At 46.8% G+C, this 27,454-nt stretch overlaps 1 protein-coding gene across 1 annotated transcript in view; it reads right to left on the bottom strand.

Annotated features, from left to right (window-relative positions):
* Positions 1-1,227: 1,227 nt before the first annotated feature.
* The window catches only part of LOC149337336 (uncharacterized), a 44,544-nt gene continuing 18,317 nt past the window's right edge, over positions 1,228-27,454 (bottom strand). The window contains exons 4-12 of the mRNA XM_089554397.1: positions 23,399-23,579; positions 18,263-18,571; positions 16,159-16,410; positions 14,498-14,671; positions 12,735-12,850; positions 9,568-9,814; positions 8,551-9,096; positions 6,642-6,830; positions 1,228-1,396 (exon numbers count right to left, since the gene is read on the bottom strand). Of these exons, the coding sequence (XP_089410523.1) occupies positions 1,325-1,396; positions 6,642-6,830; positions 8,551-9,096; positions 9,568-9,814; positions 12,735-12,850; positions 14,498-14,671; positions 16,159-16,410; positions 18,263-18,571; positions 23,399-23,579 (2,086 nt within the window). The 3' untranslated portion in view covers positions 1,228-1,324. The remainder of the gene's footprint in view (positions 1,397-6,641; positions 6,831-8,550; positions 9,097-9,567; positions 9,815-12,734; positions 12,851-14,497; positions 14,672-16,158; positions 16,411-18,262; positions 18,572-23,398; positions 23,580-27,454) is intronic.

Here is a 27,454-nt window from a genome sequence, read left to right on the forward strand (position 1 = left end):
AATCTCGTGTGCACTGGCCCGGGCACTTAACATTTTGGGTGTTCAGCATTCCCCGCTCATGATATGGCAGCGGAGCAATTATTTCCGGTTGTCCATCTCCACCCGCAGTACATTTTGGTGCCACAATAGATGGTGTCATACCGGTAACATATATAACAAATATATAGCTGCATAATCTGCCGGAGCCTAGAACTCTCGATGGAGAATTTCGTGGCCCAACATTATTGAAGTCAACAAGTCACTTTACCAATGCAACAGCAATTATTCTCAACATACATCCGCCACTCCCAGTTTAGAGTCGCGTAAGTAGTTTAACTCTACTCGTGCACGCCAGTCTCTCCGTGAGGGAGGCAACAGCTAACCATTTTCGCGTCGTGTAGACAAAAGTGCACTGCACTATATCCTTTAGAATGTCGCAAATGCACACTTGGTTTCCTTTCGGTCTCTGTGCTCGTTCGCATAGCGGTGCAGGCGTTTCGCAAAGCAGCACAAGAGAGCGGGTTCTATTCCTGGCCCCAGAACCCCAGTTGGCCAAAGTTAACCATGTTCTCTACACAGCAGGCATCATCTCACAGCGTCGGCGCATTACACTGCTCAAGCAATGTCTGAATGTACGAGTAGGCTCTTTGGCCCAAATGTGGGAGCATGTGGCCGAGCTTTTATATTTAAGAGTCTGTATAGTTAACTATACTCCCAGCACTTGTGCGGATGAACGAAAAAATACTTTGCCTTGAAAGCGTTTCGATAACGAACTCGGCAGGATCGCAGGGCAGCGTCTTCGCCGCTGTTCCACTCATTCATGCAGTCCCAGCAAGTAAAGAACGAAGGCACCAAAACTTATTCGGTGTCGACAGCAGTTTCAATCCTGTGCCCTACTGCACTTAAAAAAGCGCACGTACACGCCGCGGCACCGAAAGATCACGCAACATTTGCATTACAGCCGCCGCAGCTCGGCGATAGACAAGCCCCCATCGTACGGCGCCATCTGTCCGCATTCGAGAGAAGCGCAAGGAGCAGCGAACAAGACGTAGTCGCGGCGCCGGGCGCAGTATCAGCACTCAATTATATTCTTACACCATGGCGCTAAGCAAACATGAAGGCTACTGAGAAAGGAGGGGAACGTGGTTCACTGTGAAATTCACCAAGGAGAATAAGCACGCAGCAAGCAGTATACGTTGGCTTTATGCACTGAAAAAAAAACGAAAACAATTCGCACACAAAGTCGAGGCACGCTTAGCGTCCACAAGGAACACCTTGCCATGATGGAACAAAGTGAACTCGGCCTTCCTTCTTCCGCTTCGAGCATCCCTCTGCGCGGAGCCTTTTACCAGATTTCACATTTGTTGCGAGCGTTCATCACGTCGTCGTCCTTGCAGTGGAACACCGAGGAGAAAGCCTGCGGAGAGAACGGGAAGGATAGCATATACGCAAATCTTCGGATTATAGAAAGTGTGGATGTTTGACGATATCGTGTACGTGTGAAGCTTTCAAGAGAAATGATTTTCTTCCACTGTGCCGATGATCAAACCTCAAAGCTCTAGGAATATGTAGTTTGAATGCATGCACAAGGGTTCTTGCTTATTCACCTTCAGACGCACGTTACCAACGTTTCCTCGCCAAGAGGAGAATTCTCAGTTGCGACTGCATAAGCCAGACAAGTACCAAGCAACGTGGCCGCTAGCGCTGTAATAAATAATTTATCGCTTCAAATAAAGCATGGTCCTCATTTTCGCATCATCGGCTATTTGATAAAAATAAATTGGTAAATTGGGTTTTTAGGAAAGAAAGCGGCGCAGTATCTGTCTGGCATGTCTCGGCGGACACCTGAACCGCGCCGTAAGGAAAGGGAGGAAGGTGGGAGTGAAAGAAGAAAGAATGGAAGATGTGCCGGAGTGGAGGTCTCCGGAATGATTTCGACCAGCTGGGGATCTTTAACGTGCACTGATCTTTAACGTGCCTCTTGCGTTTCGCCTCCATCGAAACGCGGCCGCCACGGTCGGGTTCGAACCCGGGTAATCCAGCTCGGTAGACGAGCGCCTTACCACTCAGCCACCGCGAAGGACGCATATTTCGGTGCAATAAATTATCATCTAATATACTTTATATTCTGAAACAGAAAAAAGAATGCGGGCCAAAACGATTCCCTGAATATTTGCGAATTTGACTTCTTTCATGCCAGAAATTTTCTTTTCCACATGAAACATTTCAGTTCAGGATTCACAGACTGCGCATTGTAGTATATATGCGGCGTGAATTGTAGATGTGTGTTTTTGAGGCATTCAATGCCGAACACAAATTACCAGCGATGCACTAAGCAAAGCCACTATTTGGACCAGGTACCTAAATATACCTTCTGAACGTTTGAAAACGGTTTAAATAGCTCCTGACGATGCCAAGTTCTCTTTTTGGTGGAAACGTGGCAATATTCACGATGCTAAACGATTAATCGGTCACAAATAGACCTCTCTGCACCAGTACCATCCCGGTGGAAAGAAGCGCGAACAACGCGACGCCTACGCGCTCCGCTGTTCGAATTTATTCTGATCGCGCTTTTACCTGGGTGGGTAAGAAAAAGATGTTGGAATCGCCCTGTTATGTACCATGGACGACTCTAGCATAATTTTAGTTGTCACTGAACTTAAAGCGCATTGAAAAGAAATTCGAACAGTGGAGCTGGCGCCGCAATCTTCGCGTTTATTCCCAACATGATAGTACCTACGCGCGCGACGGGTACGCGATAAGCGCACGAGATACGCGCACAACAGATCCATAAAGTGACTCATAAATTCAACAAAACAGTATAAAAAGCTAAAATAAAGGAAGGAAAGCGGTTACGCTTATGAAAATAAAAAGCCTCTGATTTTGCAGTCTTCTGAGGTCGAAATGATATTCGAACACATTAAACATAGTTTACTCAAAATATCTTGTTTTGTGCTACTTTTGCTCAACAAGTGTTTTATTTCACTCCGGTTAGTTGTAGCGGCAACAGATACTCAGACACAGATGAAACTACAATGAAAATATAATGGTACTATTAATATTATTGTGTATTCGCTGAATCTTCCTGCAAGTTCAGAACTAAAGTGTAAAAACATTTTTTTTTTAATCTAGAGCACTCAGTTTCCACTGAACGATAATAAATATTGTTGGTAGTGTTTAAAGGTACAGAATTACGCACTCTAATCTTCGGTCTTGCGCTGCAAGCCATTTGAGAAAGAAAGGTAGAGCACAAAACTACTTTTAACTATTTGTAAACACTTCCTTTACAAGTTGTACTCTTCTTTAAAACTGCTTTTTTTTAGGAAGCATTATGAAAAAAAATCATCAGTATCTTAGATTACAAAACTCCTCTACCAAGTTTCTTAACTACCGCTTTCAAAGCCTAACTCCAACTTAAGCAGAATGTTGTAACTAGAGCGAGACATACGCTGCTAATAGCTGTCCCGGATTTTATGCTTACAAGCGTGGAGCGCCCTTCAAACAATCCTGCTTGAGTTTAACTTCCCCCTTCGTCCCTAGGAAAAACGCAATTGAACTGGGTCTAGGGTTAGGGCGCCCCATCCTCTTTTTTTTTGTCACCTATTGATACACAGTCAAGACGGGGAACTTGTCAAGGGTACCAAGCTGCCGCGGCAACCATTTTCATTCAGTTTTTTTCAATAAACTGCGCTCGAAAGCAGGTGTTATTCTGAAGCAGTCAGGAAATGAGCGGTGAAACCGAGAAACTTGCAGGCCAAACTCTAAGGTGTTTTTTTGCTTGTTTTTTTTTTTGAGGGGGGGGGGAGGGTGTACTTCTTGAAGGTACGTCTGCACAAATCCTGGGGGCGCAGTGTGCCGCGTCCTAACTTATGACCAAAGGTGTAGTGTCGAATAGTTGTGAGCATCCTACTTCTGTGTCGTATTGCGAAGAAAAAATTACCTTGCTGCACGCCCTTTTAAATTAGGCGAAAAGCCCTGAATGCCATACTGCTCCGAGATGAATGTAAAAGATGTAAGATTTTTCAGTAGTGAGTCTATACGGCGTACACTGTAAGGCCATTCAAAGATAGGCACACCCACTTAATGGGGAAAAAAAAACTTCAGAGACCGATGTTGTTGCATGCCCACAACTTCGTTTGCAAGTGAACATGTTTGAGACTTACGCTATCGCAAAACATTCCCAAATTACTATCGCTCATGCTGCGATAAATAAAAAGAAAAAATAATTCAGTGTTTTCGTTGTATATCACAAAATGAAAGAAGAGGAGAGATGATGCCAGATAAATTTAACCAAAATCAATTCCTGTTCCTCTCGCATCGACTATTGCCGCAGCAACTCTTCGTCTCACCATGTTTCAGAGCGAACTCCAGGTATACAACTTTGCTGCTTGCTGTGCTTCAGCCACTCAAAAATACTCAGCACTGTTCTGCACAATCGTGGCTGCAGACGAGAGCTTAGGTAAAACAAAAATTGTATCGATTAACTGCAGACTGCACGGGGCTTCCCAGTTACCCCCTCTATGCCACTGGCATCTCGACTGACTCGGTAAGGCATCGATATTAACTATCGAGCTCACAGTGTTTCTTTGTGTACACAGTGTGTCAAAGTGCACCCAGTTCTGTTCACCATGTGAAAATTTTTCCAGAATATTCACATAACACAAGAAGAAAACTAGGTCGTAGTTTCTGAAGGTCCAGTTTTATGAGCGCTAAGACGACCGACGCACAATGTTCGTTCGCGAAATTTTTCTGCGAGGTTTGAAGAAAGGCTTATAATGAAAACATGTTGAACCTCAATTTCATTACATTTTGGTGAATCTGTTTTCAGGAAATAGTTTCGTCCACCGTGGTGCCCCGGTGGCTTGGCCTCTGAGATGCTGAGCCCTAGGACGCGGGAACACTCCCGTCTATAGCGTCCGTGTTTCGTTGGAGGCGGAACGCAAAAAGAGCCCATTTTCACTCCCACCTTCCTCCCTTCCCTTACGGCACGGTTCAGGTGTCCGCCGAGATATGTGAGACAAATTACTGCGCCATTTCTTTTCCTCAAAAACAAATATACCAATATATAGCCCATATTCTGTGCGATGTCAGTGCTCGTTAAAGAACCCCAAGTAAGTGAAATTATTCCGGATGCGTACACTATTGCACCTTCCTCTCTCTCTTTCTCTCTCTTTAACACTCATCTTCAACACTTCCTTCAAGGCGCCTTTGAGGTGTCCACCGAGAAGTGAGGCAGTTACTAGGCCATTTCGTTTAAGAAAAAACAATAAAGCTTGCAGACATAATGGCCAGCATTCCAGCAAAGTGTGGAAAATGTACCCTGAACAGCTGCGATGCAATAATATACATATTCCATGGTTCAGTTAACAAAGAGGTGAATTAACTTTTTTGTAATAATAACTTGCAACTCCTTCATACTTTCAAAGTGATCATCATCATCAACATCATCAGTTTAACTACATCGGCTGCCGCAGAAAAGTTTCGCCAGTTTTCCTCCAGAGAACTCTCTCACGTGACAGCTGGCTCCACTTTATCTCCGCAAAATTCCTAATCTCGTCTGCCCACTGACTTTGACGCTCCATACTAAGCTTGCCCTCTCTTTGAATCCACTAATTTACACTAATGGGCGAACGTTTATCCAGCTTTTGCAAAGCATAGCCGGATCATTTCATCTGGATTTCGGCTACGATGTCATTAACTCGCATTGTTTCCCTGACCCACTCTGCTGTCTTTCTGTCTGTTGACGTCGCATCCATCATTTTCCTTTCAATAGCTGAGAAAATCGCAAACGATTAATCGCAGACGACGCATCACCAACCTTGCAAATAGCATCCTTGGGTGCCTTAGGCACAACGTTGCATTAGCACCCAGTTCTCTTAAATTACACTCGCTTATATGACATTCATCAGACCAAAACTCGAATACGCTCTCTTTGGGATCCAGATAAAACTAATCTAATTATTACCGTTCAGTCAGTTGACAATCGTGCCGCCAGGTTTATCTCATCTGACTACTCTTATCATACGAGCATCTACGGACTAAAATCACGATTACAGTTACCTACACTAGTCACCCGCCGTAACGCAGCGCGCCTATGTCTATTTCAGAAGTTCTTTCAAAGTTTTCCAGCGGCCAATATAATCATCCCATGCTCGCATCGCATTACCCGCCATAACCATCGAAACGCTGTACACTCTGAGCGTGCATATACCATAACATTTCCTAAAGACTGCCCGCGACTGGAATTACCTCCTGAGTGAAGTGGCCGCCATCACCAACCATCGACTATTTAAGTTGCTCATCGAGGAAGCCCATTTAATTCATCAATGTAACCGTTCGTTGTCCGCCATTTTAAATATTGTATAGCTATCTTTGCCGTGTTATGCTCACCCCTCATGTAGTCTCCCGCAATGAACCTTTGAAGTGGACTCTATCACCAACCATCGACTATTCAAGTCCTCCATCGAGGAAGCCCACTGAATACATCAATGTAACCGCTGTCCTACATTTTAAATATTGTATAGTTATCTTTGCCGTGTTATGCCCACCCCTCATGTAGTCTCCCGCAAGGAGCCTTTGAGGACTAATCAATAAAAAATAATAAAAATAAATGTTGCGGTTGCACTCATTCGAAAGAAGTGCCTCGGAGCTGCGGTTCTTACCCGCGAGTTCATGAGAGCCACATTGAGCCGCGCCGCTGGAGAGAGCGTCCGTGCGCCCACGAAAGCCGAGGTCTCTGTCGACCGCGGAACGTGCTCGCAGTGGGCCACCGCATAGTTCACGAAGAACAGCTCCAACGCATTCTTCCCGGGAAGCTCGGGGATGTTGGGGCCGTCCCGAAGATCGGGGTACTTGCGAAGACACAAGTTGAAGGTAACAGTTCAGTGGCACGCCTCTGCTATAGAGCTGTGAATGTTCTGCCTGTTTCTATTCCATTCTTTTTCTAGTTTTGACTACACCATCAATAGCAATCCGATTTTATATTGTGAAACGATGTGAATCAAAGAAAATCTTCACACTTCAAACTGAAACTCTTTGGAGGTCTTCTAAGCCACTGCTCATTATAATAGAAGTAGAAATATGTGAAAAGACCATAGACCGGATGGGTACGAAGCAGGAATGCCTCCGTGACTTTTCAAGCCCTGCCCTTTCTTCAGGCATGAGTTAGCAACTATCCCACCAAGTCACGTTGCTGTAAAGCTGGAAAGTTCTTGAAGTGCAGTGGCTGTTTTCTGTAGAAAGCGGCTAGCGAGTGCGCTCTAACTAGATTCACTCCTGTGAAAAACAGTCGCCAATAAGCAGCTTCAAAAAAGAACAAAAGATAGCAATATCTTCGCAGATTTTAAGCGAAACAAGCGTAGATAAAGTTATCACTACTAAATGACAATAAAATTTAGGAACCATTTCTGAAGCACTAAGAAAAGTTGAGGCGTAGGCGCATCAACGCGGCGGAACAAAGTTGAAAGCCGAATGCAGCAAGAAATGTCATCCTAGAAAACCGGATGTCCTTTTTTTTCTGGAGAGAGATGTTCATAACACGGATTGTGTCCATGCAAGCGCCTTTCCCTCTATTTAGAATATTATGATTGTGTCCGGAATTCGCGGGCACATTCGACTCAGGTTGCGAAGGCGTAAAATGTGCAAATTGTAAAAACGAAGTAGAAATAACCTCAAGGATTCAAAACAGCCATACTGTGGGTTCCGCCTCATCATTTCCTCTTGCAACCACAACACATGCAAAGATACTAAGTAATTTTTAAGTGGGCACAGCGAATTTCACTTAACATTAAAGAAGTACAATTTTGCCGACCAACCGCGAAAAAAAAAATTCACCGCAATCTTTAAGACAACTGTGCTCTTCACTTTCTTCGTGGTTTTGTCCTAATGACACTTCCATGTTTGTCGAAGTAAACAGTAGTTCCCACTTTGTGGAAGTGCTAGTGGATGCGCCATGCTCTTCTAAACAATTGAAGGGAAAAAAATCCTTCAAACCAAAAAATAGAAAAAAATGCACATGTTTCTGAATATCCCCCGAACATAATTCTATGTTATTTGCTTCTCAGCGCAAATTTTCCGTCGGTGGAAGGCACAGATACTAAATCTGAATGCTTCAATTACTGTGGATAAAATACTAAAGGAATCTTATCGTCACCGCACTTAGGCCTTTTTTTATTTTCTAGGCCGATACACGGCCAAACACTGAGTATTTAAGTGGACCGGTATTTATGTTGTCTGCAGAGATGGCGCAAATGGAATTCTCTACTCTCTAAAGCTAACGTGTATTTTAGGGCATTTAGCGGACGACAGTTCTTTAAACAAAGCCGTCCTGAAGCTATCCAAGTCCATTACTCCACATACCTATTAAGCAATTTTGGAGACCAAGGTCGCCACACTAACCGAGGGAACTCACGAAACAAGGTGCTGGTGGGAAGAACAATGAACATCGAAACGGAGCTTCATCCACCAAATGCCAAAGCAAGAATGGACGCCTTAAGAAGCTTCTTAGATGAAATTCGTGCTGTGCTCCTGGTGCATTCTAAAAGGTTTCATTTTGCTCGAATCTATCATTACCTTTTCAAGGTAGCTCCTGTAGAGAGCGAACAGGGGCTCCACGACTGCCGACTCAAAGAAGAGCTCCTCCGGCAGGCGCGTCCACTGCTGCCGGTCACCCGTCAGGTTGGCGTACTGCCCCTCGAAGCAGCGAGTCGCGTTTTCCCTTCGCCCTGCTGCCGTCCGAATGCCGCCGATCTCTTGCAGACTGGTCGAAACGTTTTCTACCCCTGGCAGCCTCTGGCTGTTCGCCACCAAGCTCAGAAGGCCCCGCACGACGTCGGAGCCCAGCACGGGCACCATGAGGGGATCCAGGCCCACCAACAAGGAGGATAGGAAGGACACCAGGCTGGGGGAGATGAGGAGCGTGTTCCGCGCCTCGAAGTAGTCTACACGCGGCTCCACGTGCAGCGGCGGCCACCGGGTCTCGAGGTTCTCTTCTGTCCGATTCTGGTTGCTCCAGTAGAGGTCGTTGGTCTCTGTCTGCTGCAGGAGGTACTCCTGAAGAAGGGTCGGCTTGGCCGCAGTTGTGGAAGTAAAGGTGGCCGCATTTCCGGAATGGTTGGTCTGCGTTTATAAGCAACGCAGGTCACGAAACAAAAGTTTTATGCGCTTCTATTTTACATTTTCGAATGTGATGAAAAACACACTTTTATTCTTAATATGAAGTGCTTTACCATAAATCCATTCCCCTTCTCCATTTTCAGAAGCTGCTCCAATCTCATCATCATTATCATCAGACTGACTACGCCCACTTCAGGGCAAAGGCCTCTCCCATGCCTCTCCCAATTAACCCTGTCCTTAGTCAGTTGCGGTCACCATATCCCCGCAAACTTTTTAATCTCATCAAAGAATCAAAGAATCTCGGCTCTCTGAGCCGAGACTCTTATTTTCCGGGTACTTTTCTGGTTTATTGTTTCCTCTCCTTCCTCTTGTACTGAATGCACGATTCAGTGAAACATTTGAAACGTGATTAAGGTGCAACTATAACGCCAAGCCTAAGAACGACAGTCCCACGTATTCACAACTGTTCCTCACCGTTGTCGAGTCCCGTAGCCGTGCGTTTAACGTCCCCTCGTTGACGTCGGTCAGCGCAGAGGCGTAGTAGCGCGACAGGTGCTCGGAGCTGTCCTCCGGTTCCCCGAGGAACACCACGCGCAGTGTGTCCAGCCTCTGCAGTGCCGTCCACAGCTCGGAGGCCGTCATCCACGCGGTGTCATTGCGCAACAGGGCGGCCAGCTGGTCTCGCGCGCCGTCCACCAGAGACCGCATTTCACCTTCATACCTCCAGTAAGAGAGAGACAAAGTCGTTTGCCAGACGGAGTCATGAAACGTTTCAAGTGAGGGAGAGCCATAATTTAAGAGTGCCCGTTTTGCTGTTTACTAAGTTTTACTACCCGTGCATGCATAACAGAAAATGCAGTAGGAAAAGCGATAGAAGTTTGTCTTCTCGCCACAGCGCTCAGTTGAGGAAGCATTTAGAACAACATTCTAGAAGAATCCTTCCTTATTTGCAGTTAAAATGCGAAAAAAAAACTAGTTTTCTGCGTTTTGAAGCGGTGGAGTACATAGGTTTAACAAACGAGCGCTAATCCTCACGAAAAGTCACACTGCCAACGTGCGGATGCACTGCACACTGCCAACGTGCCCCTGTACATATTATACGGAGGCGTCGGTATTAGCACAAGTGCGGAAAAGGCCCGAAAAATTCATGTGAACAGTTGCGGTGAGTCCGAAATTTCAGCCGCTTTTAGACATTGGATCTATGAACCACGTCATGATGCAGCGAAAAAGTCCGAATAGTAAATCATGTTTGAAAAATCAGGAGTCCTAAGTTCCCGTGGGCGACAACTCGACACACCAGCCCTACCACCCCAAATTCATTGTTCTGCGCGTTAACTTCCACTGAGGAACAATTCCTACTTTCGGAATTATCAGCATTGGAAATAAAATAAGCCAAATTGCGCGTCTGTCTAGAATGGGTCTTATCAAGTTAAAGCGCATAAGGCATCGCACAACTTTGGAAGTGAAGGTTAGCCATTGTAAAATATGACGTCCTTCGCAGCTTCACATCTGCAGTGTCAGAAGTTTCGCGGGCAAACACTGCTGCCTGCCTGCCGAAGTCGCGCATTAGAAAACCAACGCAGCACCTCACGCTTCGCAAAATGCTCTTTTAACTGGAAGTTCGAGCGCGCTGAAAATTGTTGAAACGAAATAGGTTTGCACATGAACGCTGCAGTGGTGTTTCGGTGGAGAGTTTCGCAAAATTTTTCAAGTGGTTTCTCGCTATATTTATGTGTTCCCTGTTTCACGAAAATGTTTTTCTTGGCACTTAGCTGCCTCCACATTGCGTTGTTCTTTTTACTTTTTTCGCATTTCATTATTGTACAATATTTTTCGAGCGATCCTTGTTACCCCTTGTTGCCTACATGCTCTTCATACGCATGTGAGATTCTTGTGAAGAGTGTAATATCTTGAATTTTGACGTACTGGCAACGCCTATCTCCTTGGCTATTGTAATACTGACCACTCTGCTTGGCCCTCGGGCTGCAGTATTTTGTAAATAAATAAAGAAAAAAAATAACCAGCCTTACTCAGCGGTGCAATGCGGATAATACTTCGTGCGTACGACCTGTACTAAAATTATCGTCTGTAATTCCTTATCCTACCACGCGGCTCAGTCACCGCCGAGGAGCAGAAGATCCGCTCGATTTCACCGGCTACACTTAGCGGCGCACCCCAGTGCTATATCACGTACATTTTCTATATAACAGCACAAGAAACGACACCACGGCTGCGAATCGCAAGTGGGCTCTCGTGCTCAGCTGCACAATGTCGTTAAAGACAAATTCACCACCTCGAGTGCTGCGATTCACTACAGTTAGTGGAGTACATTAGTGAAATATTTGCGTGCACGCCAGTGCATATTTTGAGAAATAAGTTAATGGTGTGCGTTTGCTTAATTGATGTCAGCAATACACTGCGCTTGCAATACAGTATGCTTTGAGTACATGAAGGCTTCTTGCCTGGCCTTGATGAACTTATGGTGTTGCCATAGCCCAATCTGAACACGTTACATCCAGCTTCTAAGGGAAGGATAGAATTTATAAGAGGGCTCACCACTGACTGTGTCCATAGAAAATAATGGGAACTTCCAGAAGCTATAGCATGTCTGAATATGGTTCGATTTTCATGACTTTTGTGGCAGCGTTTTCTTCTTCAGTGAATAAGGGAAATGTTGCGGACAGATTTTATTTTTTAAGTTTCAGTTTTTTACAAATGAGAAGCAAATATCCAGAAAAATTGCGCTTTTAGGTATGTCGGTTCATCACGTGATCTTGTGAGAAAACTAATCTAAATGCCAAAATTTCATCCACAACATTTCCTCCCTTTTTCTTTCTCCACTGTTAAGCCGCAATTTGCATCCGTATCTAACCTAGTGATTGCTTTTTACCGGCTCACAAAGCTGTGTATGTATTTTCTGCACGGATTGGAAATTCGCGCCAAATTTAACTAGTTTTACGTGGCTCCATCAGGCGTCAGACTGTTCTGTCGCTACTACACTCTACACCAACCTAACCAAACGGGATCTGCCCTTTCGAAACACGCACGACTGCACACCATCGCTGCAATGCCCCCCCCCCCCCCCCCCCTCCTTCCCATCTAGTGAACGACGGTAATTTGTAGTTTGTGTTTATGGTATCATATGCTCCAACGATACGAGCCGTGGCAGCCTAAGGCTCGATACGCAGCCGCTGTGGTTCAGTTGCTATCGTGTTCGGCTGCTGACCCCAAAAAACGCCAGTTCGATCCCGGCCGCGATGGTTGCATTTTGATGGAGGCCAAATGCTAGAGGCATGTGCAATATCAGTGCACCTTAAAGAACCTCAGCTGGTCGAAACTGTTCGGATCCCTCCACTACGGCCTCCATCAAAGCCTGCGTTGTTTTTGGACGTCACATATCCTAAATCAACAAACAAAGCTCGATACTACCAGCCGGTATCCTGGTATGCAAAATGGCTCTAAACAAAATTCGACATAATCCAGTCGGTTGGAAACCGTCCCAAGACCCGTTTCCTTCGTAAGGTGTGTTCCCTGTTGCTGTACTGGACGAGAATTTTAGTCGGCGTCTAGAATTCAGATTGCCTTCAAAAGCTCGGCTGTAGTAACTAATCGCTCCCGGCGTAATGGCGTGCGCAACTGACTTGTAGCTGCTTCCGTCGGTGCCGTCGCGGCTGACCGCCTGGCGGGCGAGGGAGAGGGCGCCGAAGCGGTAGGTCCTCGCCAGCAGGTGGAAGCATGCCTGCAGCTCTTCGGGAACCTGCGTTTTGAAAAGGGTTTGGGCCTGAGCCGACATCGCTGTTGCGATCGCTTCATACACCCAGGAAAACGCGACCTTGGAGCTGGTATGTCAAGCAATGCTCAGGCATGCTACGAGGCGTAAGCGAAGCTGTACGTTAGAGCCATAGACTAGCGCCGATCTGTAACGTGAGCAAGATCGGTGACGCTGCTATCGTCGGCTGGGCTGACGGGGAGTGAAAAGTAGGCTTAGCACTCATAGGATGGCATGAAAGCAAAATTTTTTAAAGCAGTTGTGATGACCACACATACTGCGCGAGTCCACACGGGACGGAGAGGCAAAGAGACACCGCTAGACTCAGTTGGAACAAAACAAATATATTCAAGAATTACTTGTTAACGAGCTCATGATGCAGAGGCTGGGGTACCCAAGCTTACATGCCGACGCGTTGACGCCACAGTCTTCGTCATAATGAACACATGGACTGCGGAGTTGGCCTTGTTCGTTCGCTGAGGCTCAGCTTCTCCCACATGGCTTGGACGCTTCGGGTCCCGGAGGACCGACTTCCAGCGGTGTCGTTTCCGGCCTTGCTTGTCGCGCCATAGACTAGCTTTCCTCGTTTTTCTTTTCCCGTCCATTCGGGCGATCCTCCTTTTCCAGACTGGAGAGTCTCACTCGTTCTCCTCTCATTGCCGGCGCCTCCGGCATACCCTCGGTCTTCCCCCGGACCTGCCACCCGCTTGAGCCTTTCCTCCTCCAGCCAGCGCCTCTGTGACTCTTGCGGGGTGTGCTTGACCAGTTCAATGCTTGTCGGCGTGCAAATAACGCTGACGACCGGGATGTCGACTTCCGGACTCCTAATGAGCCTTGGCTACCGGCGCCCAACGATTCCTGGTCTCATACAGTCTCTTGCTCACCTCCGGCATCCCACAAAGGGAAGATATCACCGGAGATAGCGGCGCTCCAGAGACGGACACCGCACTGTCGCACAGTTTTCTGATTTCACATCGCGCCTCTGCTTTTGTCTCTTGGTGAAAAGTGACCACGAGCATCCCAGAAGAGATCGTGAACGTATGCAACGCCATTTCAAAGGCAGAGAATTATTACAACACCGCGAAACATATGCATGGGAGTCGCCCGCCGCCGAGGGTACGAGGCGGGTGTGCAACCCATAGAAACTCACGCGATAAAAACATGCAAATATATTTTCTTCTTTCACAGGACACTCATGGAAGCCGCTCGTCGTTAACAGATCAGTGAGCCAAAGAATTTTAAGGCACTTCCTCGGATGAGTTCTCTCCAAACAAAAAATTAAATCGAAGAAGAGAGAAACGAAAAACCTATTGCGGCTATAAAAGTGATTGACCTTGTGAGCTCGAATAATGTCTATGATGCTAGGTATGACCGCTTCAGAGACGGCATATCTATTGTAGCGATTGGAAGACAACTCGCCTCAAAGTAGAAAGATTCACATGTTGGTGCTCTCACGCGTTTGTGCAATGTAAGTTTGGTCCCCGCGGACAATGAGCTGGGGGCAGATAACCTAGTAAAAATTTTCGATTTCCAACGGTACAGCCAAGAATTATGGTAGTTAAAATGGCCCTATAATTTTTCTCTCTCCTAAAGCGCGAAATGAGTGCCATGGTTGACGCCGAACGTGTCACGTACCTGAGGCACGTATTCTCCGTGGCTGAGAGGGAGCAGCTCTTGTGCGGGTCCGCCCTGCGGCAGAGCGGGTGAGAGGAACGCCGCTAGGGAGAAGCCCACGTAGTTCAGTAGCGTCGCCTCGCCGTGGTTGCGCAATAACGCCGAGAGCTTTTTAAGCTGTTCGGTGCTGTCGACCTGCGAATTGGGGTAGACTATACTGAGCTACCACTCGCGCCTGATGACCTTCGTCTGTCATCCGGAGCGCTTACAGGGGGCTCCATGTGCCGCCGTTTAAAGGCGTCGCTGTTCATGCAGCGCAGAAAGGAAATGCAGTATCTGCTCAGCCAGGTTTTACACATGTAATGAGATTCCTAATTTGTCAACACCGTCCAAAGAATTGCCTTAGATTATAAAAGTTGGTTACCCTGTTACGATTGTAGCTTTATCATATTGAGACGATGAGTCTTCCGAAACGTGTGCGCGGTTTTGTTTTGTTTTTCACTACATTTGAAATCTATCAAGATGGCTCTCAAAAGACATCGGCATGAACGCACAGCCTGGAGAAGTGAGCGCTATGCACTGCACCTCCAGTGCAGATTGCACAACAATGCTCCATATTCAGTTGGGTCTTGGGGACGGAAAAGAACGCCACCGCCGGGATCAGCTGGGTAAGGAACACTACCTACCAAACGGCACGCAACTGGTATATAAAGCGCACTCTATAAGCAAGTATATGCGTTTTTCTACTATATATTTAGGGCGTATAGACTGCAAACTTGAAAGCGCTAACCATGGTACCGATCGATAAGACGAAGAAAAAAAATTATTCTCATGAAGGGGTAGTGAATGAACAGGAAGTAAAAACACAAAATATTCATCACTGACGCCCCGAATAGATATTTTAAGAACCCTTCAAGTAGAAGAGTTGCAAGGAAAGGGAGAAAGTAATGGCCTTGCCCACTAACCAACTACATCGGTCACATGGCGACAGAACAGCAAGATTTCGAATGACAGTGACCCACTTAAAAACTCAGTTTAGTGACTTTTTGGGTAGCTGGTGACGCTGGTAAGAATTCAATAAGCCAGCCCAATCGCGCTAGAAACGTTAAAGCATGCTTTCACTGAGAGATATTCGGTCCTTTCTATTGACCACTGATACTTCGCTCTCGCAAGATATTTCAAAAATTAGTTAGACTGACGAAGAAGGTGCCTTGCGTCTTGCGTATGTTGAAAAGTTAGCATTGAACGTTTAAAGGTCGTACGCCGACCGGTGCACCTCTGTGGGAACCACGACATGTGCCTCTGCTGGCGTCTCTTCGAGGCAGCTTAATACATGTAAATGTGCTTTCATATCTTTCGCCACGTTTCTATCAATCCTTAAGATGCAATTCTCTACTAATACCTGCTGGAATTCGATGCTTCCTCAGCAATAAGGAGCACAAATATCACTGCTAGCAAACGCTTTTCCCAACCAGGGATAGAGAGTAAAATTTACTGCGGCAATATATTCGAGAAAAACAACGGTAGTCTCTATACAGTAGGTGCAAAACAATTGCGGTCTTGGAAAACCGATATCACATCCTGGTTTGTGTGCTCAGGCTCAGTTTGTAATATAAAGAAGTGTTATCACTACACTTCTCTTTTTGGCACTCAACGGCCTAGCGCTATCAGGTTTCAAATACCTGAACAAGAACGCGTGGTTCTTTCGAGGCATTCTTCTCCACAGCGACGTCTCCAAGCAGCAGTTGAGCGTACGTGTCCCACGACCATGTAGAGGTGTTGTAATGCTCGGCAAGTTTGCGAATGCTCATCGGAGAAACGAGGTCGGCGCCCGAGCTTGTCCGAGACGATGCGACATCCGGCAAGTGTCCTCGGCGCGTTGCTCGGCTGTCCATTTGAACGATGGTTGCGAGCTCCTGGTCAACAGCCACAACCTAGAACAGCAGCGTATCTTGAGTATTCGCTCGTCTTTGCGAGTATTCGCTCGTCTTTGCTTCTGCAGGTGGTGAAGCGCCATCAGTAGGCGGTGTAACGCCGCTGCCTAAGTATGTTTCTATGGAACAAAAGCAGCCATATTGGCATTGACCTGCCTTTATGATAATTAGTGTTCAGTTTGCAACCATTAGGCGCTCGAAGTAAATGTTGAACGCTGACATCTAAACCCCATTGTTAACACACAAGTACTGCCAGGACTGTTGCCTTTGTAGCATTAACCAAGCTGACAACAGAGAAATTCGAGAAAACATGAAATGAAGATGTGATGCGTTTTCCTTTTTCTAACGTGCTTACGCATCGCGATGAATTTTATTTGATGCAAGCTGCTGTTACGCCAAGGACTGCGGATAGCATTTTAGCAACGTGCATTTCACAGGTGTGCCATAATAGACGAGACAATATGCCTTATTTTTGAAGCGGGAGCTAAAACTTGTATGGGAACAATGTAGGAGTAGAAAGAGCCACCCATAATAGTTTCCTGTATGCGGAAGAGATAAAAAAAGCTCCGTAAGTAAGTGAATCGATGAAATCTCTCAACTAACATTCCCGTTAATTCTGCCACGGTGTGTATTTAATGCCACAACCATAAATCAGATTGGCCGCCGTGGTGGCTGAGTGGCTATGGTGCTCGGCTGCTGGCCCGAAAGACGCGGGTTCGATCCCGGCCGCGGCGGTTGAATTTCTTTGGAGGAGAAATTCGAGGCCCGTGTACTGTGCGATGTCAGTGCACGTTAAAGAACCCCAGGTGGTCGAAATTTCCGGAGCCCTCCACTACGGCGTCTCTCATAGCCTTAGTCGCTTTGGGACGTTAAACCCCATAAACCAAACCAAACCAAACCATAAATCAGATTATAAAACTCTTTCACACACATTGCACTGCTGCACTAGAAGTGGCGCCACACAGCCAAATTTGTGTTCATGATGTGAATGGACTAAACATGCGTAAAATTACTTCAACTTCTACAAATAGATCTCGAAGTAAAAAATCAATACCATTTTTGTAAAGTGACTAACTTTTATAAGCCGCTACACGCAATTGTTGCTGTGCTTGCTTGCATGAATTCAGATGGTCAGTGCCCACTATGAACATGTTTGATTAAAAGGAACTGACCTTAAGTCACGAGTCGGACAGTGACAGTACTGCACTCTTTCTGCATTCTTTCTTGACCAACTTAATTACCGGCCTTTGAACGAATTACGTCAGAGTGCGCAACCCGTGACCAAGTTGTGGACAGCACACATTTGTTGAAGAACTTCACTTGAAAAGCAGGTTCTCTCCTCCACAGTAAGCAGCGAAGCAGCGGAGAAGTTTCTTCCCTGCATGGGCCGTGCCGTTACTCTTAGACGTCAGAAATCACAAGCTAAGGTGATCAGACGAAGATCACACTGTGAGTAGGACATCGGTCTTTAATACCTTTTGCACGGTAAAGTGGTTAATGCGGCGTTGATTGGACAAGACAAGCAGCAACACAGGCATGAAATTATATGGTGGCCATCAGTTAAAAGCCTACAGGATTTGAATAGGTACCCGCGTCAGCACTAATATAGGGGTTAAAGGTAAACACTTTTGCAGGAGTTAAGGCACACTTCTCTGATTTTGTAATCTCTTTGCTCGTTACTGCTTTAAAGATCATGTTATCCTTGACCGGCTGCAGTGCAATTCTCAAACGGTGGCTGTAGTTGCTTTAAGGAGCAAACTACGACTTTCAGTTCATACTACTTTGCAATGCGATAGAGAAGGCGAAGGAAAATATAGTATACTCTCAGCCAAAAACACATACAACAACCTACCTGGAGGGCTTCGTCAGTCAGTTTACGAGCAGGCTTTTTGAGGAGCGCAAAGCCAGCCGTGATCTTCTGCAGCAGCAGCTCCTTGTCCTCCCTTCCCAGGGCGCCTCGGAGGCGCAGAGAATGCGTCGACTCGGGGGGATCAAGGAAGAGCACAATGCCCTTGGCCTGCCTACGGCGACGAGCTGTGGTCAGGGAAGGCCGGAAGAAGGCTGCCAGGGCCAGCTCGCGGTCCAGCATCCCCACTACACGGGTCAGGTGCGGTAGGCTCGACGGCGACGAGCTGTTTGTGGTCACGCTGTACGGGTAGCTCTGCGTATAAAGGAGGAAGGTTTTAGCCTTCCTACCTAGACGACAGCAACAGTCCTTGGACCTTAGCGGCTGCTTCGGCCAGTCGGACGGTCTTAAGTTGAATCCCCGGAACGGAGCTGAGGACTAAGGCTTCCCATCCTTACGAAAACAGTTTTAGGCAGTCTATAGAGTGTCTATAGACTGTCTATAGACAAATCCTAAAAAACAGTCTATAGGCAACACAAATGCCATAGACAGTCTATAGACAGTCCATAGATTTATGGTCATACACTTTTAGCAGACTTTTTTCTAGAGACAGTCTATAGACTACGAATAGACAAAAAGCATTATCTATAGGAAATCAATAGACTCAATAAGAAGTCTATAGACTGTATATAGAACATTGTTTATAAGGGCATTGGTCTAAAGACTTAATCCTTCTTCCAACAGAGGGAGTCTGAGGACAGAGGATGCTCTGGTCTTAGCTTACACTGACTATAGCACTTACCAGGGTAGTAGACGCTGTAAAAAGTTTCGTCTTTCTTGATGTGGAGGGAGCTCGATTAAAAGTGAGAAAAAAAGGATGCACCTCACGAGTTTTCAGCCCCCTTTCACTGCACACACGATGGTTACAATTACGATATTTCCCATGGGAAGGTTAAAGTAAATAAACGTATAACTTATATACGAAGAGGAATGGAGATATTTAATGATTTTGCTCACAGCCCAACAAGAACGGGACACGAGATGAAAGAGTGACACAAACAAGCGCTGACTATCAACTGGTTTTTTTATAGAAGAACGAAAGGCGTATATATACAAACATTAAAGCACTTATCAAGACAACAGAAGTTAGCTGGAAGGCACGTGGGAGGCCAGATAACTCAATTCCCTCTCGGATAAAGCAATAGAAGGGCTGCTGATGCACATTTGCTGCGGATCTGTCTCTCTTTCGTTTCGTGCCCCGTTCTTGTTACGCTTTGAGCAAAATCATGAATACTTACCAACTCGCCCAAACTTCCGCCTTGCTGATGGAGATATTTATCGTGCTAAAATTACACCTTTCGCTATCGCGACCTTGAACTTGCGAAAGTGCGCGGAGTTCGCCACCGAGCAAAAAAATAGCGCCTCCAAGTGGCGGCCATGCTGTGTTGTACAAAATCATACAAAAGGAGGTTCTTTTTAAGGAGAGCAGCTGTTGCCTCACTGACTGCGTTTTCTCACTACATCAAAGGTGCGAGCAACTGTGACAGAAGTGGCTCTAACGAGGCTGCCGAAGATATCGGCATCACGATAACTGACATCGGCATGAGAACTTCTGCGATGTTTCGGGGCGTAGTACGTCACAACGAAGAATTTGTAAGCATCAAATACTTTCAGATCTCATTCCTGGAAAACCGAAGACAACGTCGTCCAGAAACTGCGACGCACACGAGGGAAAACAAATCCCAACAAGGCCCAACATTCCTTCCGATTGATATCCAGCAGAGAAAACTAACCTCGAGAGGGAATGAATCACCGCTGGTGCAGACAATGTAGCTTCATTATCTGAAGTCTTACACCACACTCCCATTGCCGCTGCCTCTCGCGCTGGTTACCTCTTGGGGAAAAACACAGCGCACTCCTAAGACACGGACAAAGAAAGGCAAGACGATAAAGCGCTGTATTGTGGAGCAACATATATATACGTTCGAAAAGTGGGCGGAAAGACATGGGTAACAGCTGCTGTGTTTGCACGCAACCGAAAGATAACAAACTAAAATTGAAAAGACACATGAGGGCAAGGGTGACCCTTGAAGGCAAAAAAAATTAAAACTAGACAAGATAAAAAGACCAGTGGAGGGGCGATTAAACGGATGACTCTTAAAAGGATGACGCTTAAAAGGATGACGCTTCAAAGGACGACGCGAACAGGCAGTACAAGAGACGAAAAAACACTAGGAGATGACAACAAGTGAACAAAATGCACTAAAAGGCCAAAAAGACCATTAAAAATTTTAAAACCGATAAAAGAACCAAAAGGGGCGTTAAAAGCAGAAGACAGAAAACAATCTTGTCCAAAAGGTAAAAAAGGCTAAGACGTATTTCGGAATCCTACACATTAAAGTTGCGCTCTGCCTGGCTCAAATAATCTAACTGATGTTTCGTTAGCGCTATCGAGGGTGTGCTAACACACTCTTCACCTAGCTTTAAAATGGTTACCTCTTGTGCTACTGCTTTAGACGCCGCGCTTGTCATTTTTCCTCTGTTAGTTCAGCGCCTCGAAGTGGAGGTAAGGTGCATAATGGCAGCGGTCTTCAGGGTTCAAAAGCAGCCAGGGAAGCCATCCGCGCTCCCGCATCCGTTAATAAAAGCTCGTGAAGGGGGAGGCTTGTCAAGCAGTCAAAGAACCTGGCCGGTCCCCTAGTGGCTGCCATCTGTGAGTCAACCTAGAGCAGGTTGCGCCCGCCCTGCAACGCATTCCGTGCTTACACCTACTCCCGACGACAAGCTACAAATGTTTGGTGTTCTGCCTCTGGAAATGAAAGAATTTCATTGTATACTGGCACTCGGGTGGTCTTTGTCCTAATTGTAAAAATAGTTGCCTTTTTTTTGCACTTCATATACTAGCGTGGTGCCGAGACATTACACTAGGATACAGCTTACAAAAACAGAAGTTGCTAACACCGGGCCACGGTCAGCGTGACCCGAAGTGACCAATCAGAGGCACCGAAATATTTGAAATTCCTCACAGATTTTCCCGATTGGTCGAGATAAGTCACGCAACCTTGTGACGTCATGCAACCTGCTCACAGTGGAAGGCGGCAGCGTGTACATCGTTGCGTGAGAAAACCGCCCATCGTTGCCAAAATGAGAAGGTCGTGACGTCATCAACATCGCGTGACCACCAGTGGACCAATCATAGGGCACTGCCAGAGTCGAAAATTTGAGGACCCCCCGAATATTGGAAGTAGGCCCAACCAAGAAAATGAATTAAGGTGGATGAATCGGTGATAATCCAATGGAAGGTACCCGAGTGTTCTAGAAGGTTATGACTCAAGCACATGTTCAACATTTCTGGAGCAAAAGTTTTAATATTGGAAAAAAAATTGAAAGGTACTACCATGGAAATATTGAAGGTAACGGTTCTTTCTCCTGATGTGTAACCGAATCTTTCTTAGAAGTTTTTCCATCGACCGCATCGAGCAGTTTAGACTGCCATAGAACACCATTATGGAATCCTTTTGGCGATATATCATTTCATTTCATTTTATTCCTACTCTTGTCATACAAATTATCACCACACTGACTGAGCCCCCAGCCGGAGGCTACTGTGGGGTTCAGAAATAAAATACATGAAGGCAATTACATTGCACTTGTGTAAACTGAAAAGCACAAAATCGCGGCAGAAGAGCAAAATACAGCATAAGTACAATGAGGAGAAAATAAAATAATGTGTCTTTTACAGCACAATGAATAGAAATCTATCATGAACAACACGGTACAACAAACAAACACAAACCGAAAACGACTGTCACATGGTCAAATAAGGCTCATAAAATATGTTAATGTTTTATTTGTTTCATCGGACTGTTTTATTTCTGAGGGTAAAGCATTCCAAATACCAAAAAAAATGCAAGCCTCCCGATGGGAGACATGCGCATATATTTATTGTTCTGATGAAATCTTATAAATGTTATCATATATGAAAAAATGACGTAATAAACTCTTTCCCGTTCAAAAAGGCTTTTGTCAAGAATTGTTGGGTATGGCGATATTAGGGATGTGGAAGCGGTTTTAACAAAGGTTTTGGCAAAAAAATCAGGGCGATACTGGACACGCATAATACATCAGAGCAATAGACTAAATTCTACCTGATCTTCTTCTTTAAGAATGTGGTCAAGAAGGACTCCAAGTTTTTGCTCCGTTTTGTTAGCATGGTCATTAAATGCAGTAAACGAAGTGGGCCAAGCTACTGTTTTTCGCAATAGTTTCGAATTTCGTATGGCTGATCAAGCGCAATAGTAATTGATGCAACAATAACTTAAGCCTTCATACTCTTCTGTGTCAGGATGTAGGCCGCCGGCAAAACGCATATGATGCCATAACACCCCCCTCCCTCGGTAGTGTACACATGGACCCAGAGCCTATAAATTTAATGTTTAGAGGTGGTTAGGCTAATCATCCTAAGATTTGCACAATGTATGCCAAGCATTTCGAGTTAAACTTTTTCCAATAAACGCATCATTTCTTCAACGTTCTCGAGCAATTTTGTTTTTATGTGGCGTATTTTCTAGTGTCCATTTCTCCAGATACCTTGTTTAAAGTTTGAAACAGGAGACTACGAAGCATACTCACCCTAGTATGTTTGAAACAACCAGCTCTAAACTGCTCCACATCATCATCATCGTCATCAACAGCCTGACCACGCCCACTACAGGGCAAAGGCCTCTCCCATGTTTCTACAATTAACCCTGTCCTTCGCCAGTTGCGGCCACCGTATTGCCGCAAATTTCTTAATATCAGCCTCCCACCTAACTTTCTTCCGCCCCCTGCTTCGCTTGCCTCCTCTTGGAATCCACTCCGTTACCCTTAAGGACCAGCGGTTATCTTGCCTTCGCATTATATGCCCTGCCCAAGTCCGCTTCTTCCTCGATTTCGACTAGGATGTCATTAACGCGCATTTGTTCCCTCACCCACTCTGCCCGCTTCCGGTCTCTTAATGTTACACCTATCATTTTTCTTTCCGTAGCTCGCTGCTTTGTCCTTAACTTAAGCTGAACCCTCTTTGTTAGCCTCCTCGTTTCTGCCCCACAGGTGAGTACCGGTAAGATGGTCATAAACTTGGAAAAGCGTGGTTGTTCACACCTCGAGACCGTAGTGGCGGAAGAGGTCCAGCAGGTCCGACCAAGGCCAGCGACTCTGCTCCTTGGACACGCAGCGCAGGAAGAAGTTTGCTGCCCGTGAGAGGAAGCTGGCGTTTCGGTTGCTTCCTTCGTTCGTATTGTCTGCTTGGCGGAACTCGTGGAACATATTCTCCAGACGATACCTGCGGGGCGTCGAAAAAGGCACGTATTGCTGGAAATCTCAGCACCAAACGGGGCGATCTGAAAGAGTGGGTTCTTAATCAACCTGGCATCAAAAACGCAGCTTAAAGGGATACATACCGAGCCAAAATTTTGTAGTTACAGGTTTTTGATGCAAAGGAAAGTTGAGCTGCTAAAAGTTACGTCAGGGCTTTCCCGGAAGAAAACTCGAAATACACTTTTTTTTCGCACCACCGTTCCTGACAGCGACCTATGAAAGATTCCAATGTGAGGTCATAACACCCGCCCTACTCCCGCGCAATCTAAATCGGTACACATCGGTAGGTGACGGAGCAGAGGTATTTCATCATCGTCATCAGCCTGACTACGCCCACTGCGGGGCAAAGGCCTCTCCCATGTCTCTCCAATTAACCCTGTCCTTCGCCAGTTGCGGCCACCAACGTTACTAGATTACGCGGCCACCGTATCCCCGCAAACTTCTTAATCTCACCCGCCCACCTCATTTTAAGGCGGAAGCCTTTAATGCCGCATCGTTGTAGGCGGAAGTTGTCGACAAAAATGTCACGCTTTTCAATTGGTCGAAATGGTCGTGACGTCACAGTGCGCGAATTTCAAACGAGGTTAATTGTACTTTGGCTAGTAACCATGCAACCAATTAAAAGGATGGTATAGTGATGTTCCAACTAAGTGGGACTGAGTTTAGTTAATTGCTTAATTACCCAATTAGCCTAATTAACCCTTCTAGTCAGGCCAGATAAATAAAAAATCTGTGCCCCTCCCATAACTGAGAGTAGAGTAAGCATGAAATATTTACGGGCATAACACGAAGCGTACGCGGGCAAGACGAGACGCAGGCCTGACAGGAATGCATATACAGCGCGTTCGAAACTGTAGAAAGTGCGTAGAGGCGAAAGCGTTTTCCGCACCACTTTATGTGACACTGGTGACGTCACCACTGGATTACGTCGACATAATTGATCACGAAGTAATGACAAATTACTAATTAGTGACTAATTACTGATTAATGACTAAATACAAATTAACTGCTAATTAATCGAGTGGAACGCAACAGCGTGTTGTAGCGCTGCCAGGCAGTCCACGGAACGCCACCACCCGTTCGGCGCGATGCCTTGCCCTTTGAACTCGACGCTTTTTGAGGAAAGGAAATTACGCAGTAATTCTCTGTCATCTTGGTGGACACCCGAACCGCACCGTACAGGAAGGGAGGAACGCCACCACCCGTTCAGCGCGACGCCTTGCCCTTTGCACGCAACGCTTTTTGAGGAAAGGAAATGGCGCAGCAATTCTCTGTCATCTCGGTGGGCACCCGAACCCCACCGTACAGAAAGGAAGGAACGCCACCACCCGTTCAGCGCGATGCCTTGCCCTTTGCACCCAACGCTTTTTGAGGAAAGGAAATGGCGCAGCAATTCTCTGTCATCTCGGTGGGCACCCGAACCCAACCGTACAGGAAGGGAGGAACGCCACCACCCGTTCAGCGCGATGCCTTGCCCTTTGCACGCAACGCTTTTTGAGGAAAGGAAATGGCGCACTAATTCTCTGTCATCTGAGTGGACACCCGAACCGCACCGTACAGGAAGGGAGGAACGCCACCACCCGTTCAGCGCGATGCCTTGCCCTTTGCACGCAACGCTTTTTGAGGAAAGGAAATGGCGCACTAATTCTCTGTCATCTGGGTGGACACCCGAACCGCACCTACAGGAAGAGAGGAACGCCACCACCCGTTCAGCGCGATGCCTTGCCCTTTGCACGCAACGCTTTTTGAAGAAAGGAAATGGCGCAGTAATTCTCTGTCATCTCGGTGGACAACCGAACCGCACCGTACAGGAAGGGAGGAACGCCACCACCTTTTCAGCGCGATGCTTGCCCTTTGCACGCAACGCTTTTTGAAGAAAGGAAATGGCGCAGTAATTCTCTGTCATCTCGGTGGACACCCGAACCGCACCGTCCAGGAATAGAGGAACGCCACCACCCGTTCAGCGCGATACCTTGCCCTTTGCACTCAACGCTTTTTGAGGAAAGGAAATGGCGCAGTAATTCTCTGTCATCTCGGTGGGCACTCGAACCCCACCGTACAGAAAGGGAGGAACGCCACCACCCGTTCAGCGCGATGCCTTGCCCTTTGCACGCAACGCTTTTTGAGGAAAGGAAATGGCGCAGCAATTCTCTGTCATCTCGGTGGGCACCCGAACCGCACCGTACAGGAAGGGAGGAACGCCACCACCCGTTCTGCGCGATGCCTTGCCCTTTGCACGCAGCGCTTTTTGAGGAAAGGAAATGGCGCAGTAATTCTCTGTCATCTGGGTGGACACCCGAACCGCACTGTACAGGAAGGGAAGAACGCCACCACCCGTTCGGCGCGAAGATACCGGCGCTTGTATGCCGGTCTTGGAGGGCTTAGAGTGTCTCGTTAAATCTCGTACGGTGTCGGGATGCTCTCGTTTCAGTGCCCGGATGAGTGGAATTCAGTGTCCGGATGTTGGCTCTCGGTCTCGGCGTAACGACACCACACTGCCGACAAGGGGAGCTAAAAGCATTTCATGCTTTAAAAAATTGGCAGAGCCTTAGCTTGTTTAAGCCGGGTAAGTTGCAAAAGCAATAGCCCTGGCTGCGCCTGGTTTCGCTGGTGGTGTGTCTTGGTAGCGCTCTTAATAAAGCCTATGTTTATCAAAGTGTTGCCCATTTGTTTTACATGGCATTATACTGACCACACGAGGGCCCCCACGTGCTGTGAGATTTATGCGTGCCTCGGTCGCCAAAACGAGCAGCTGACGCTAACGAATGATTGTCTAGAAGCTCCGAGCTACGCGGCCAAAGCCGGCTGCCGAGGTTGCGGATAACCGACGGACGGACGGACGGACGGACGGACGGACGGACGGACGGACGGACGGACGGACGGACGGACGGATGGATGGATGGATGGATGGATGGATGGATGGATGGATGGATGGATGGATGGATGGATGGATGGACGGATGGACGGATGGACGGATGGACGGATGGATGGATGGACGGATGGATGGATGGACGGATGGACGGATGGATGGATGGATGGATGGATGGATGGATGGATGGATGGATGGATGGATGGATGGATGGATGGATGGATGGATGGATGGACGGACGGACGGATGGACGGATGGACGGATGGACGGATGGACGGATGGACGGGTGGACGGATTGACGGATGGATGGATGGATGGATGGATGGATGGATGGATGGATGGATGGATGGATGGATGGAGTAAATTTTCACAGGTTCTTTATCTTCCTTGCACCAGGGGGTGCCCCGTCAGAGACGGTCTCTCGATGAGTAGATATGCAGGGATAAAGGGAATACTTATGTACAGTTTATGTACAGCTATTTACATTGCATATACAAGTTCAGGCACTCGAGACATTAAACAGCAAAAAAGACAAAACATCAAAACGGTGGAACTGGAGGCCCCTACTCGGCGTAGCCGAAGATGCGTAGCATCTCACCTTAGACCAGAACCCCGCTTCCAGCTCCGGGGCCCGGTTTTAAAGCCCTAAAGGCCCGGCCCACATTTCGTAGCTTCCAATCATGTTACAATGTTCACATGATTGGTTTATCAAGAGCCTGGCCAGCCCTCCAGCTTCTGTAGGGCAAAACGCCCTTTCCACAAACACAAACGCACGGTCGTGCCAGTACGTGCAGAGAACATCCCCTCCACCACAAAATAAAAATAAAACAAACACAAATACACATTCGTGCCAGAACGTGCGCGAATCGGTTCCGCGGGGCGGGTGGACACCCGTACTTCCCGGCGCGTTCGCGAGCGGCCGCGTTCCAAGAAAGGAGACGCTCCGCTTTGAGTGCCCCTAGCCGCGTTCC

Source organism: Amblyomma mixtum, chromosome 7 (assembly GCF_055824585.1).
Source record: "Amblyomma mixtum isolate Tamu chromosome 7, ASM5582458v1, whole genome shotgun sequence".
Classification (NCBI taxonomy): domain Eukaryota; kingdom Metazoa; phylum Arthropoda; class Arachnida; order Ixodida; family Ixodidae; genus Amblyomma; species Amblyomma mixtum.